We start from the raw sequence: 15,107 nt of genomic DNA on the forward strand, positions 1-15,107 counted from the left end.
TAAATTGTAGAACTACGGTGACACTTTATAAAACAAATGAAGATACTCAAAAAATTTTGAAAAAAATTAAATTAATATGGTATTTTCTAAAAAAACCAAATACATACAATAATAACAAATTAAAAACCAAACGTGTTCTAAACCGATTTCCTATCAAACGATAGGGTTTAGGGATTTTTATTATGTTGAGGGCAATTAAGTCATTTATGGTCTTTTTATCATTAAATTAAAATTATCAAATCTCAATAAAAAAGATATTTTATCCTTGTATCATGAACTTTATAAAAAAATACCAAACGTGAGATATAAAAAGATTATTTATCAATCTCTTTATACAGTGTACCAAAACTATACCTAATTGATCATCTAATCTTCTTTCCGTTTGCAACGAGCCCACAAAGTCCTTAGGCCCATGGAAAAGGGTTTGTCAATCACTATCGCATAGGAGACTGTTTTCCAGACATGTCCTTCAACCTTTTATAACTTTATCGATCCTAAGGTTATATGTATTTGTTGGATAAACCCAAACTACTCTTAATAAAACTATAAAAAATACTTCATCTTCATTTAATCGTTAAGGTAAGATCACTGAGAGGATAGCAAGAAATTATTCTCTTTATCTTTATTATTTATATGTTGTAATTTTTAAATAATCATAATATAAAAAATTTATTATAAAATATATTTTAAAACTTTTTATGTTAATATAAAAATTCACTGGGAAGAAAAAGGATGAGAATATCCTCAAATTATGGTAATACTACGCGCATGAATAGTTGTACCTTGATGAAGCTCCTGCATTGACGTCTTCTCTGTCCTGTCTTCGCCGACACCACACGACACACGTGGCTTCTAGCTGGACTGATAATCCCCAAATCCAAACCCTAAACCCGATTAACCCTCCTGAATTACCTTAATCGAATGGTTCAATCAAGGGAGAAATTTATTATCAAATTTTTCCATTTCGATCTGAGATTGATTCCAAAATTTCCGCTTTGGATAATTGAGAAGCTGGAGCAGCTAAAGAATATCGGACGGGAGCTCGCAATGGGCTCCCAAGGGGGATTCGGGCAGTCTAAGGAGTTCCTAGACCTCATCAAATCTATTGGAGAAGCACGATCCAAAGCTGAGGAAGACCGCATTGCTTCTGCGAGAATCGAGATGCTGAAAGCCCGATTAGCCAGCCCGAATACCTCGAAATACAAGCTCAAAGAGTACCTCATTCGCTTACTCTATGTGGAGATGCTGGGTCATGATGCTTCGTTCGGATACATTCATGCTGTTAAAATGACACACGATGAGAATCTGCTCTTGAAAAGGACTGGGTATTTAACAGTTACTCTGTTTTTGAACGAGGATCATGATTTGATTATATTGATTGTGAATACGATACAGAAGGACTTGAAGAGTGATAATTATTTGGTTGTTTGTGCGGCATTGAATGCGGTTTGTCGGTTGATTAACGAGGAGACTATTCCTGTGGTGTTGCCGCAAGTGGTGGAGCTTTTGGGGCATCATAAAGAGGCAGTGAGGAGGAAGGCTGTGTGATGGCTCTTCACAGGTTCTATCAGAGGGCTCCTGGATCTGTTTCCCATCTAATTTCCAATTTCCGCAAGGTAATCCGTGTGTAGAAAATTGTCTCTACATGTAAACATGATTTGAGTGGGCATTGACGTTTTGCTTATTTGTGTTCAATACCGCTCTGTGTGACGTGGCTGTCCTTTTGTAATTTATTTCCAGAATAGTGAGAGTCTTGAGACTCGTGGATGGAGATGTTCCTTGTCAACAGTCGAGTGGTGTGTTTAGTGCATGTTTGGTATGCTACTGGGTGAATGTGATGCATAAACTTGAAATCAATTGTTGAAATTTGGTTGCATGCGGATGGGCATGATTTGAATTAAGTGGTAAATTGTGATGCTATCTCTTTTATAACAATCATCATGTGATAAAAATGATAATACAAAAATGGCCTTAGTTTTATCCAACAAATATGCGGATAGAGATCAGTAGATGTGTGAAGTTTGATTGCAAGGACCATGTATATGATAGAGTAAAGATTGTCGTGGAGCTTCACACCACGCACGTTGAATGGTAACTTCAAATGGTGATATGGTTGGAGGTGGAATGTTGACCTTTATTAATGGTGGTATCCAAGTGGAAAGAGTAGTAGAATCTGACGTGCATTTTGCGTGCATAATGATGCAAAAGGAAAGGTTGACTCAGTAAACCGGACATGCCTAGAAACATATTTTTTATTTGTGGATGGGTCATAACAAGAATATGCACTTTGAGTAAGATAGTATCCAAGAAAAATGCATGGTTTTGAATGTGATACAAGTTTGTGAGAGGAATATGGACAAAGCCAAGGATAGCACAAACAACCGAAGATTTTTAGTTTTGAATAATTGGGTGTTGTACCAAAAAAATTTCACAAGGAGACAAATATTGTAATGTAGGAGTTGGCATGCGATTGATCAAATGAACAGCAGTAGCAAAGGCATGAGGCCAAAATGTTAATGGAATGGAGGCATGAGCTAGTAAAGTAAGACCTGTTTCGACAATGTGATGATGATGCCGCTCGGAGAAACTGTTGTGCTCGGGGTGTGTGAGGTGGAGTAGTAAAATGAGAGATACCATTGAGAATTAGAAATCTGTAAGTGCAATATATTCACCACCATTGTCCGAATACAAAATATTGATGTTAGAAAATACTTGTTTGATGTCTCTGTCTATAATATATGATGAGTGCTATGGTACATGATGATTTTATTTAAGACAGACGTCATAACATATGCACATTCAGAGAGAAATATTGTCGGTTCCTGAAAGTCAAAATTTCTGTTTTCTGAACAAATAGTGTTGTTGCAGCGGCTTTGTGACAATGATCCTGGTGTTATGGGGGCAACTCTCTGCCCACTCTTTGATCTTATCATGACCGATGTTGATTCATATAAAGATCTGGTTGTTAGTTTTGTAAACATTCTCAAGCAACTAGCTGAACGCAGATTACCAAAGAGTTATGATTATCATCAGATGCACGCGCCATTCATTCAGGTGAGTTCTGATTTTGTTTGTCACCATACGTCTCTTCCTTATTGTTTATACATTTCTTTTTTCTATCACAACACAGGCTAGTATTAATAGCCAGTTTTCTTTTTCGCGGTATTGATGTTCTTTTAATGCATGCCTCTTTGAAGTATATTCGGAAATCGGAATGTTGCTCGTCCACCTTTTTCATGCTGGGATTCTGTTTTTGACTTGTTGATTCTTTATTTTAACCCCCAAGAGCTCCCCTTTTGGCCTGCATTTTTCCCGTTTTGTTGATTTATTCTCCTAAAACATATAGTTTGTGATCTTTCCACAGATTAAACTGTTGAAAATTCTGTCTGTTCTTGGTAGTGGTGACAAAAAGGCCAGTGAACAAATGTATGCTATGGTTGGTGACATCATTAGAAAATCTGACTCAACAACTAATATTGGGAACGCTATTCTTTATGAATGCATTTGCTGTGTTTCCTCATTGCACCCAATCCAAAGTTGCTCGAAGCCGCAGCTGATGCCATATCAAAATTTTTGAAAGTATGATTTCTGAAACACATTTGATCGTACCATTCTGTATTATTATTTCTGGATATTATTTAACTAATTGTCTCCAATGGACAGAGTGATAGCCACAATCTGAAATATCTCGGTATTGATGCTCTTAGTCGATTGATAAAGATAAGCCCCGAAATTGCTGAACAGCACCAACTGGCTGTCATTGATTGCTTAGAGGTGAGAGTGTGAGACTTACCATTTTATTTTTTGCCATATGGGCTGGAGCAACTTCTTATTTGACCTCAAGAAAAAGATATGGTTGTATTGGTCCATTTCTTCAGATTTCATGCTCTAACTTTTCTCAGTGGTCTTATTCAATTGAATCTGGTTGGTACTGAATGTAAAATAGAGATGCTCTCTGTTTCCTGGTACTTTTTAGAATAAATGTAATGGATGTATCCTCCAAATGTGTCTTTCCAAATTTATCTAATGGATTAGGGCATAAGGCTGAGAAAAACAATTGAGCATTTCTATATGCATCTTCACACTATATGTAACTCATTTCACAATGTGCAGTTATGAAGGTTGAATAACAACCCCTGTGCAAATGATTTTCGTTATTTGGGAAAAAAATAACGGTTTTCTTTTGTAGTTTTCTTAGTTGCCAGTTGGTACCTAATTCGTATAACCTCTTTTTTTTGTTGGTCTTTACGGGATTACTCTATTCCACATGATGGAGAATAGTTGGCCACACATCTTTTATTTAACTTAGTATTTATGTGCTAGAAGGTTTGTTTTGATTGATATAGTGTTTCATTTGAACTTTGCTCTAAGTTCTGGCATGCTTCATGATACAGGACCCTGATGACACCCTAAAGCGCAAGACATTTGAACTGCTTTACAAAATGACCAAGTCGTCGAATGTTGAAGTAATTGTGGACCGTATGATAAATTACATGATAAGCATCAATGATAACCATTACAAAACTGAAATAGCATCTAGATGTGTCGAACTTGCTGAGCAATTTGCACCGAGCAACCAATGGTTTATACAGGTAATCATACCGACTTGTACAGCTGCTTGATTTGTCCTCACGTGCTATTGATTTTGAGTGGTTTTTAATTCTCTGCTTCTTTGTCATATTTTATTTTCCAGGCTATGAATAAAGTGTTTGAGCATGCAGGGGACGTGGTTGACGCAAAAAATGCACATAATTTGATGAAGCTAATAGCAGAAGGATTTGGAGAGGACGACGGCGCTTCTGATAGTTTGCTTAGATCATCTGCTGTATGTTTTCTCTATGAATCTGTTTCTTATTCGGGTGCACGTACTTGTATTTGTTTTAAATAACCGTGTTCTATTTTAGTTAGCAAGAACAATTTGCATATTGAAATGATTGTTCTTATTGATTGACAGTTTGCTATTTATCTTTTACCTTTCAGCATTTTCTATTTTTTTAAACACGAGACTTGTTGGTATTCTTGGAAAGCACTATGTAGCTTTGCATGAGATTATGACGAGATTAGTTAGGTTATTCCCATGCAATATGCATGTTGAAATTACATTTTATGTATTTTTTGGTAATGGTGAGATTATTATGTTTAATGGATATGTTCAGTGGAGGAGAATGGTCTTCTTCTTTTGAGAATATCACAGATGGAATTATGGAAAGTCGTCAACTTGAAATATCATTATCCCATTTAAGTCTTTAAAAATGTATCTTGTGACTTTTTAATAACTATTGAGCCCAAATTACTCAATCATCTTACTAGTTTCCAGTGTCATCACACTACTAATCATGTGGATTTAGTTACTAAAGTTACATTGTGAGCTTACCAGTTTTCGGTACGTGATGTATGACCATATTAGGAATACCGTCCGAATCAGGAAACTGTGTCCGGATTTACCTCGACTTCATTTTCATAAACAATCTCTATAATCTTGTTGAACTTTTTGGCCTTCCTTTTTGTCTGGTCTTGAAGAGGAATCAAGGATAGTGGGGATAAAATCAGGAAGATTTAATGCCATTGTCCTACATCAGCAGGAAGTTAAAATTGTGGTTGATTTATAAATGTAAACTACACGACACTTTCATAAAAACCACTGACTATGTCTTTCTAAACAGTTGATTTAGTTTGATCAGTCAGTGTTAACATAGTTTCAAGGGATGCTTTCTCGCAGGCTTGAGGGTTTGGGACACCAAAAGAATCGATGATGTCAGTGTGATTTAATTTAAATTTCTAAATTGAAAGCAACCTTTTGTCTCCCTTAAAGTTTTAGGCGCAGCTTGGTAGCTCGAGTGTTTTTAGGGTCAGACATCTTTGTGACACTCCACTTTCTTTGATTTCTCCAGCTATTAACTATAATTTTGCTGCTTATGGAAAGTATTTCATATTGTCCACTGCTTAGACTGACAGTCAGTTGAATCATATTAAATTGATTATTATGGTTTCACTCATTTATCATTTCTAATCGGAATTATCTTATTTGTGCAGGTGGAGTCGTACCTTGGAATAATGGGAGAGCCAAAGCTTCCATCCGCTTTTCTTCAAGTATGTTCTATGACATCTACGTTCATCTTCTCTCTGTTTTTTTAAAATATTTTTTGCTTTATTTTCATTGGTGATCTGTTCACTGGATCTTCCCATCTCCCTTTCTGTATTTTCTCCCTCTCTGAGTGTATATATAATTTTCTGTGTGTTTTTCTGATTCTGTTTTCTACTCATTCTATCTCTCTTTGGATGGTCGAGTACTGATTGTGGATATGTCTTGCCTCTGTCGTCCTTTTTCTTGTTTGTCAGGTCATTTGCTGGGTCTTAGGGGAGTATGGGACTGCAGATGGAAAGTATTCCGCCTCATATATCTCTGGGAAGTTGTGTGATGTGGCAGAGGCACATTCAACCGATGACACAGTCAAAGTATGCATCTGGTTTTGTTTTATAGTCTTTCGGGAATCTTTTGTTTATAGTATACTTAATTTTGGAAAATAAAAATATTAGGTCTCATTGCTTTGCTTTTTGGCCGTGAGACTCCTTTATTAGCTTCCCTTTTCAGAAGTGCCTTTTCTCCTAATAGTTTTCGTCTTGTTTCGCTAATTTTCTGGTACTTCTATCACTCAGTTCATGTTGTTTTCTCCTTGTTTTGAAGGCTTATGCAGTAACGGCGATTATGAAGATACATTCATTTGAAATAGCGTCTGGTAGGAAGGTGGATATGTTACCCGAGGTTGGTACTTTGAATCATGTGCGGTTGCTTTGACATTCTATTGTATAATCAACTACATAAAAATTAAAATCTAGGTTGAATTTTTTGTCTGTTGTGCTTGCTTCCATCTGTAGGACTAAGAGTAAATTCCTATACAAGACACATTGTCATCACTCATCAGCATGATGATCTTTATGCATATCCCTGCCTCCTTAGTCCTTTCTCACACTATTTAGTGCATGTCACAGCTCTTTGATTCTTCCTTCTACTGATGATTTACCTGTGATAATGAGAACTCCATCAACATAAACAAAGAGTAGGTGATTTTGTTATCAGTGGGTTTTTGTGTTTTTTGGTTTATTTGTTTAATTGTTATATATGTAACACAACATGGTTGCTCAAACAGTTTGTAAATGAGGATTATGCAATATGGCTTATCACCTTTCTTTTCTGAAAAAAATCTGGTGAAACTTGTGTCAGAAGTTTTGGCAATTTTAAAAATTAACTTCACATAAAATGGTGTTCCCAAGGTTTATATGTTACCGGTTGAGAGTAGTTTGCATCTTTCTCTCCTATCTAGAGAGGTTAAATTTACCCGGATTTGGAAACTCAGAAAGTGTGCTCATGCATAATAAATTATGGTCGTTTACGGGCACTTTTTCTGCTTGGATTGTCATGTTTTTCTTCGAGACTGTCAAATAACTGACACTTTGTGTTTGAGGAAAACATTTTTTTGTAGAAGGGCACTTAGCCATGGGATTTTTTGTTCTGATTATAGATGTATAATGATTTTGATGTGTCAGGGGGAGTAGCTCTGAGGATTAGAGACGTAGCTATGTTTCTTCAATTCCAGCTGTAATTAATTGATTTAGAATAGGTTTCCAGACTGGTAACCTCTTGCTTGCTGCAGTGCCAATCATTGATTGAAGAAATGTTGGCGTCGAACTCAACTGATCTGCAGCAGCGTGGATATGAGCTTCAAGAAGTCACTTGTTTAGATGCTCATGCACTTGTGAATATATTGCCAATGGACTCTACTTGTGAGAAAATTGAGGTAATGCTGACTATTAGAGTAGACTTTTAATTCTTTTCCTGTTATTTTGGATGGACTTTGTTTATATACACACAATTTAATTAGGAGGTCTGATTTGCAACGAAACTCGAAACCTGATGTTCTGTCTTTTTCTCTTTAGTAGTGACTAAAGCAGGACAATAGCTGTTATATCAAGTTGTTACTGTATTAATCTATTTGCGCCAAAAATAATGGACCTGCCAAATTGTCATTTTGATTGTCTTGGCAACCTGTGATAGCTCTCCATATCCTGGCTGGTGCTGCCTTGATGCAGTTTCTTAGAGACTTGTGTACTTTTGTACACAATTCCAAAAGTTGGACTAATTATAACAAGCTAAATCTAATCTGTTTAAACTGCAGTATCAGAGTTTGGATTAATTCACTGTTGTGGTTTCTAATAATCTATGATAAATGATAGTCAAAAAGGACAGCGACTTTGAGGATATAATTTCATTTGGTAATTAATGTATTGGTTTTGTGGTTTTGTTTTCCTATGTTTTTTTTGGGCCGATGACGAGCTTGGATTCTTTATGGGAAAAAACAAAATTATGCCAGCGGAAATTTTTGCCTTACTATCATATATCAATGCTAGTACAAATTATGGGTTCCTGTTTACCTGTGTCCATTCCCTACATTGTGTTTTTATATCATCTTTTAGTTGATCATAAAATTTGTCAAATCTTTGCAGATCGACAAAAACCTTCCGTTCCTCGATGCATATGTCCAACAAGCATTGGAAAAGGGTGCTCAGCCATACATTCCTGAGAATGAACGTATCGGAATATCAAATATTAGCAATTTCCCAACTCAAGAGCATCAAGAATCCTCAGCACACACTCTTAGATTCGAGCCCTACGAGTTTCCAAAACCACCTCCAGTCATACCTCCGGTACATCCATCCTCCACGGAGCTTGTTCAAGTAACAGAGCCAGCTTACATTTCAGATATTCAGCAACCTGCTACATCTGTGCCCTCTGCCTCCAACACCGAGTCATCAGAAATCAAGTTACGACTTGATGGGATTCAGAAAAAGTGGGGCCGGCCCACTTTCTCATCTACTGCACCATCTACATTTATCACTGATACTGTCAAGATTCAGAATGAGGCGACTCAACATGATTCAGTTGTCAGTTCAAGCACAAAAGCGCGTGATTTCTCTCAAGATTCGAGAAAGCAATTACCTGAGATTTCTCCAGAAAAACAAAAACTAGCGGAGTCACTATTTGGCGGTGCATCAAAATCTGATAGAGAACAGCCTCATAGCCAGAAGGTTTTGAAAACTCAGCATCACACTGGAGATAAAACTAGTGTAAACAAGAGCACAACATCGTCTGATGCTACCAGTGTAAAATCATCTGAACCACCTCCAGACTTGCTGGACCTGGGTGAACCATCTGTCACCCGTAGTGCACCATCTGTAGATCCATTCAAGCAATTAGAAGGTCTTCTTGATCTAACACAAGAAACGACCCCAATAAATACTGGTGGAGTTGGGACGTCTGAGTCTGAGGCCCCTTATTTTATGCCTCTGTTTGCAGACATGTCTTTGACTTCACAGAGCGACAACGATCCCAATCCTGTGGCAAATATGATCAACAAAAATGGTCTTGCAGGCAGCACAGTTGCATATTCGACACAACAGATGAACAAAGGGCCGAATTTAAAAGAAGCGTTAGAGAAGGATGCATTTGTAAGGCAAATGGGAGTGACTACATCAGGTCAAAATCCCAACTTATTTAAAGACTTGCTTGGGTAAATTTTGTGTCCAAATCTTGTGCACCGATCAATATTGGAAGAATCGTTGAGGTTCTTTGCCATGAGTCATGAGCAGATTCGGAGAAAACCAGAGCTGAGTTGGTTAAAACCCAGTTTGTGTTGACAAAAATCAGGTGCACTTTGTCTTGATTACTAGAGAGGATACTGTAAGTAGAAAGTACGGCGAGGATTGAATTTTTTGAGGCAGTAGAAACGTTGCTTTGTTCAACGTTTTGCCACAGATTTAAAATTATTACAACAGAAACGTAGCTTGTCCTCATTTTGAAGATTTATTTTTTTCCCTTAGACGATATACCTTAGAAAAAGTGGGGTCAGCGGCTTCTTCTCTACTTGAGAATCTGTGCAGAAAGATTTTGCTGAAGTCTTGGAATGTCTGGATTCTTCCTGATTCGATCAGGTTAACCACTGTTGTGCTGCTCTTGCCAAAGTGTTGAGAAAGATCCGACACTTGATGGGTCAACGTACTTGTGTAACAGGACATCATTCTCAAATTAGGAATTGTGCTTTTCTAGATCTCTTGTTCCATTGTACTCCCCTGTATTAGGAAACCTAAAGTGTTGGGGGAGCTCGGTAGCTAGGACCTGCTGAGAAACGAACAACTCGAGGGGGCGGAGGAGGAGGGCCTCCCCGAGGATCGCGCACACGATGAAACTCTTATCACAGTCTTCTCATATGTTCTGTGACTTCGTTTCAGTTCAGGGGAGGATTTTGGGCGGTTTGCTTTCTCTTGTTTGTGCCAACACTTATTTCATTGTTGCTGTAATCAGTTGGCTGTGAAATATTGAAGGGAGGTGGTGGTGGAGGTGGATTGTTCTTTTGATTTTCTTGATAATTGTTTCTTTGATTTAGATTTTGGGTGGTGCTTCTTTGATTTCATTTTATTGGTTCACTCCTTCTTCTTCTTTTTAAAATTTTTTTTTTCTACATTTGACACCAATTGATGATATCAAAAGTTATACCTTTGGTTTGGTCCGGCGAGGCAATATAATCCTTGCTGATTTGCTATAGAGCGAGCTGAACTGCATATGTGCCGAGCATAATGGTGGTACATATCTGCACTGACGAACGATTTAGGCGTCATAATTTTTTCGACATAACCTTTCTCTGGAGCGTATTCCATGGCAATGACGGCGTCTTTTGAGAGGATATGAATAATGTAAAAAAGTCGTTAAAAATCAATTAAAGTTTTATGTTTTTATAAAATTTTACTGTCGACATATTAAAATTTTATAAAAAAATATTTTTATATGCCTTGTGAAATTAAAATTTTAGAAAAAATTTACTTTACAAAAATATAAAGTAAATATGAGTTGAACTCTAGAAAAAAACGTTTTTAAATATCCCTCATTTTGTCCGAATAATTGAATTAAAGGTATGTCAGACGAAAGCCTGAAACTCATAAAGCCCAACCCAACGCTACACCAACTTTCAAACATTTAGGCGAGTTTGATTTCTCTGCATTCAATCGAAGTATCGACGGTGAGATGAGGAATTTTACGCTCCATTACATTCTACATCAATTGATTTTGCCGTTGAACCTTTGGATTAATATCTTTCTTTAGGTGGATTGGGACCTCAATTGTGAATTTTAAGTCGGGCGGGGGGAGACTTGTGGCCACCTGGGCTGTAGCCCGGGTGGCCCAATATATATATATTTTTAGTATGTATTAGTTTTTGTCCAGTCTAGATCCAAATTACATAAGCCCGGGTGGCCCAATTGCTTTTTTTTTAGTATGTATTAGTTTTTGTCCAGTCCAGGTCCAAATTCCATAAGCCCATGCTCCAAAGTCCAATTGTTTGATATTGTCTAAGGAAAAAAAATGGAAGACGCTTGAAGAAGCTGAGAAACAAACCCTCCTCCCAAGTCCCAACCCGTCGTGTCGCTCATCTCCTCTCCCAGCATCAGCCGTGAGCCGCCGCACCACCTTATCCCGGAGTTCCAAACACCGTCGCGAGATCAGCCATCGACAGCCCCAAGCTCTGCACGGCTGCGCCTTCTTCAGTTCTTCCTGTGCTGTGCGGCTGTGCCAAATCGAAGAAGAAGCCACTCGATTTCAGCTCCTGTTCTTGCGTTCGATACTTCGATTCTTGCTCGATTTAGGTATGTGTTCGATATATCATGTTTTGGATAATAAATGTAATGACTTTTGCTGTTGCTTCAGATTTTCAATTCCCGAGTTTGAAATTCTCTCTGATGAATTTGAAGTGGTTCCTTTCTTTGAATATTAACTGTTAACTTACTGGAAGTTATAAAGGAAACAATATTGAGTCATTAGGATTTAGGCATATTGAAGTTTAATTTCATGAATGCATTCTGTTGAATGACCAAGTATATGAAAAATGGTCCCGGCTGTGTGGTGTGGCTGCTGATATAGCACGAAGATATTGTACGTTCAGAAAATTTTGACCTACGAAAAATTTGAGAAGCTTATTTGGATTCAATGAAAGTCGATTTCCGCCGCTCGTAGGTTTTCCTTGTTCTAGCTTGGTGATAGAATCTGATGCCTCGGCTTTTGACAATCTGATACCTTGTTTGGACAGATCATTTCGTTCCCTACTTTCATCTTACTTAAGCAATGATTGTCCACTTAACTAGCGTGCCCACGTGAGAGTAAGGCCTCTCTTGTGGAAGCAGTGACCCTTTAGCTAGCCGATAAACCCTTCAATTGAATCACCGATGATGGTTGCTACTATTTTATTTGAAATACTTATTTTATTTATTAATTTGTTTATATATTTATCTATTAAATAAATTTATATCTAAATATTATGTAATATTATTGTCAAGCTGTAAATTGGGTGTCAATAATAGGCACCGACTGGCGTCTTCATCCTGTTGACCCCTATAGGACACAATCTTGGTTTTGAAATAAATTGTTGCTTGCCTGCACTTTTAAAAAAAGAAATTAATTAATTATAAATGTGACAGCTGCCGTGATCATAATTGGTTTTATTGAATTTGCACTTTCTTGGAAGGTCACACTTTGTTTTGGTGCTGCCGTTTCATCTAACATTAAATGAATGATTTTGGAGATATTCATTTTATTTTGATCTTCTTTAATTTTTATTGCAGGATGATGAAAATATAATATTACATTGTCAATGTTTTGTCGGTTTCTGAGTCTTACGAGTTCAATAACCAAAATATTGAAGATCTTGTTAATGAGAAACTTTTTGTGACTACGATGAACATGTATCATAGTTATGATTTTAATAGTTATGAATTATTTTATTTTTTGTGGAAAAATTTTTAGCCCGGGTAGATTTCAAATCCTGACTCCGCCACTGCTATCGGCTGTTCGTTTCCGACGGAAGAAGCATACAATGGCAGAACTAAGCTTGGGAGTCCTGATTGATATTGTGGATGAGGAATGGATGAGAGACACTCTGCCTGATGATGGTAATTCTTCTATGGGAACTTGGGTTAGGATAAATTTTGAATTTTGTTGTTTAAAATATCATACCCTTTTGAGTATTAATGTAATGAAGGATTTTTTGATTTTTTCGATTCCTTTGTCTCTTCAGATCTTCCTCTGCCTCCAATACTTGCTTCGAGGACCGATGATACTGAGGATTCGAGTATGTTAGTTTTCAAATTTTGAATAAATTTCCTTGAAATGATGCTAATATTACCAGGGAAATCACTATCATTTGAAATATATGTCTTGAATTGGTTATTTGCCATTGAAGCTGCATTTGTCAACATGTTTCTAGTATAGTTTATTCGGGATAGACTCTATGAAAGGATGATGGAAGTCACATGGAATGGTTGGTGGTCGGATCATTTCGAAAAGGGCTTGAAATGTAGGATGACTAGAACAAGTTCAAGGCTTCAAGTAGTGAATAGTATTTGTGTATTTTTCAAATAACACCATTTTTTTGTCACTGTTCTTATTTCTTGTCAGCTTAAATGCCACAGTTCAGTCTGGTTTTTTATCTGAAGAAATATTCAAAGAGGAGGTTGAGAGCACCTTTCGTTAGGGCATTGAGTTAAATCATAAACCAATATCCTCTAGTGAAACTACGTCCAAGGAGGAAATTGAGCCAACTATCTGGCTTTTAAGTTTTATGGTTGGTGACCTTGATATACTTATAATATAATCGAACGACTGAAAAAAACAGGTAATTGTTAGTTTATTCAATTTGATTTAGATCAGCTTGAGCCCAAAACTAAAGCATTATTGTCACACATCTAATTTGAATTTTATGTGGGCACGTCCTTGAGTAGTAGATGCTTTTTTATTCGGAAATTCGTTGGTTAAGTTAGTTATTGTTAAAGTTATATTGACCTTAGTCATAATTGAGAATTTGACTCACAAATCATTGTCTGTTGTTTGTTTTGAGTTACTTCTGAATAACGCTGTAGTTTTTATTGCAGGTTTATCATCCTAGCTGTATAGCCTCTGCTGTTTTTACCATGGTTTTGTAGTTCGGTGGCATGACTCATTATATGATTAAAGTGTGAATGTCTAACACAAATTAGGTGTACTTTTGTCTTGTTACAATCCAAATCCTTGCATTGGATTTCTTTTTCTTGAATGTTAACGTGGAAATATATCATTTTCCTTTTTTTCTTCTTACAAATGATGAAGATTTAATCTGGGGAAAATTCCGAATTCCAGGGGGACTTGGGAATAAAATGCCAATCTTTGAACTCTTCATACCTGCATGCAAATTTATGTTTTCTTTAAGTGAATGATATAATATTTTTCTCACGCCATCACTTTATTCTTACATAATATTTTGTTTGTACTTGATCTTCGTTTACGTGATATCTAAGATTGATTTACTTTTGTGTATGTTGTATTTGATTGTTTCTTAGATCAGGAGACTCAACAAGTTGAGACAGATACTTGGCATGATCTTGCTTTGGGCAACCAATGAAGTTCCAACCAAGGAGGGTACTACTTGGTTACATTATGGTGACTGTAGTAATGTTGTCTTTATACTTAGATATTTGAACCATGTTGGAAAAATTGTACCTTTCGATGGCGATAATGTGATTGTTTTGTTTAATAGATTCAATTTTGATCTTTATGCCTTGTTTGTGCTCAATTTGGCTTGTTTGACAAGCTCAATTGGGTTGAGCTAAGTGTAAATAATTGTTCGAACCATGTTCAACCGTTCAAGCCTAAAATATGGTGATTCGAACTTGAATCTAACTAAAACGAACTGAAGTTCTGATTGGATTTTTTTTATCATTTCAGTTCTTTTTTTAGTGAATAACATTAATTAAAATAAGGTAAAAAGAGTTATGAACAAGTACATTGAGCATCCCTATGAGATAACAAGTATCGAACCAATAGAACCAATGATACCATCACCAATTACACGGGGCATACCCCGATTCTAGAAACAAGCAAAGACGATCATATCCACACACAAACATAAATAATAATAATAATAAAAATAATAATAATTCAATAAGAGCTTATATCCAGATGATTTGGCGAACATCGAACAATAATAATCTTGATTTTCATAATGATATCCTCATAGCACGACATTTCTTCTTCA

General features: G+C 36.6%; 1 protein-coding gene and 1 pseudogene across 1 annotated transcript; both read left to right on the top strand.

Annotated features, from left to right (window-relative positions):
- The first annotated feature begins 841 nt into the window (after positions 1-841).
- LOC140812164 (AP-4 complex subunit epsilon-like) lies at positions 842-9,759 on the top strand (annotated as a pseudogene).
- A 1,631-nt stretch (positions 9,760-11,390) lies between these two features.
- Positions 11,391-14,627, top strand: LOC140813072 (anaphase-promoting complex subunit 13-like). Its single transcript, XM_073171493.1, has 4 exons — positions 11,391-11,691; positions 12,845-12,990; positions 13,116-13,169; positions 14,413-14,627. The coding sequence occupies exons 2-4, from the start codon at positions 12,915-12,917 to the stop codon at positions 14,472-14,474; spliced, it is 192 nt and encodes a 63-aa protein (XP_073027594.1). The 5' UTR covers positions 11,391-11,691; positions 12,845-12,914; the 3' UTR covers positions 14,475-14,627.
- The last annotated feature ends 480 nt before the right edge of the window (positions 14,628-15,107 follow it).

Source organism: Primulina eburnea, chromosome 14, assembly GCF_022965805.1.
Source record: "Primulina eburnea isolate SZY01 chromosome 14, ASM2296580v1, whole genome shotgun sequence".
NCBI classification, from domain to species: domain Eukaryota; kingdom Viridiplantae; phylum Streptophyta; class Magnoliopsida; order Lamiales; family Gesneriaceae; genus Primulina; species Primulina eburnea.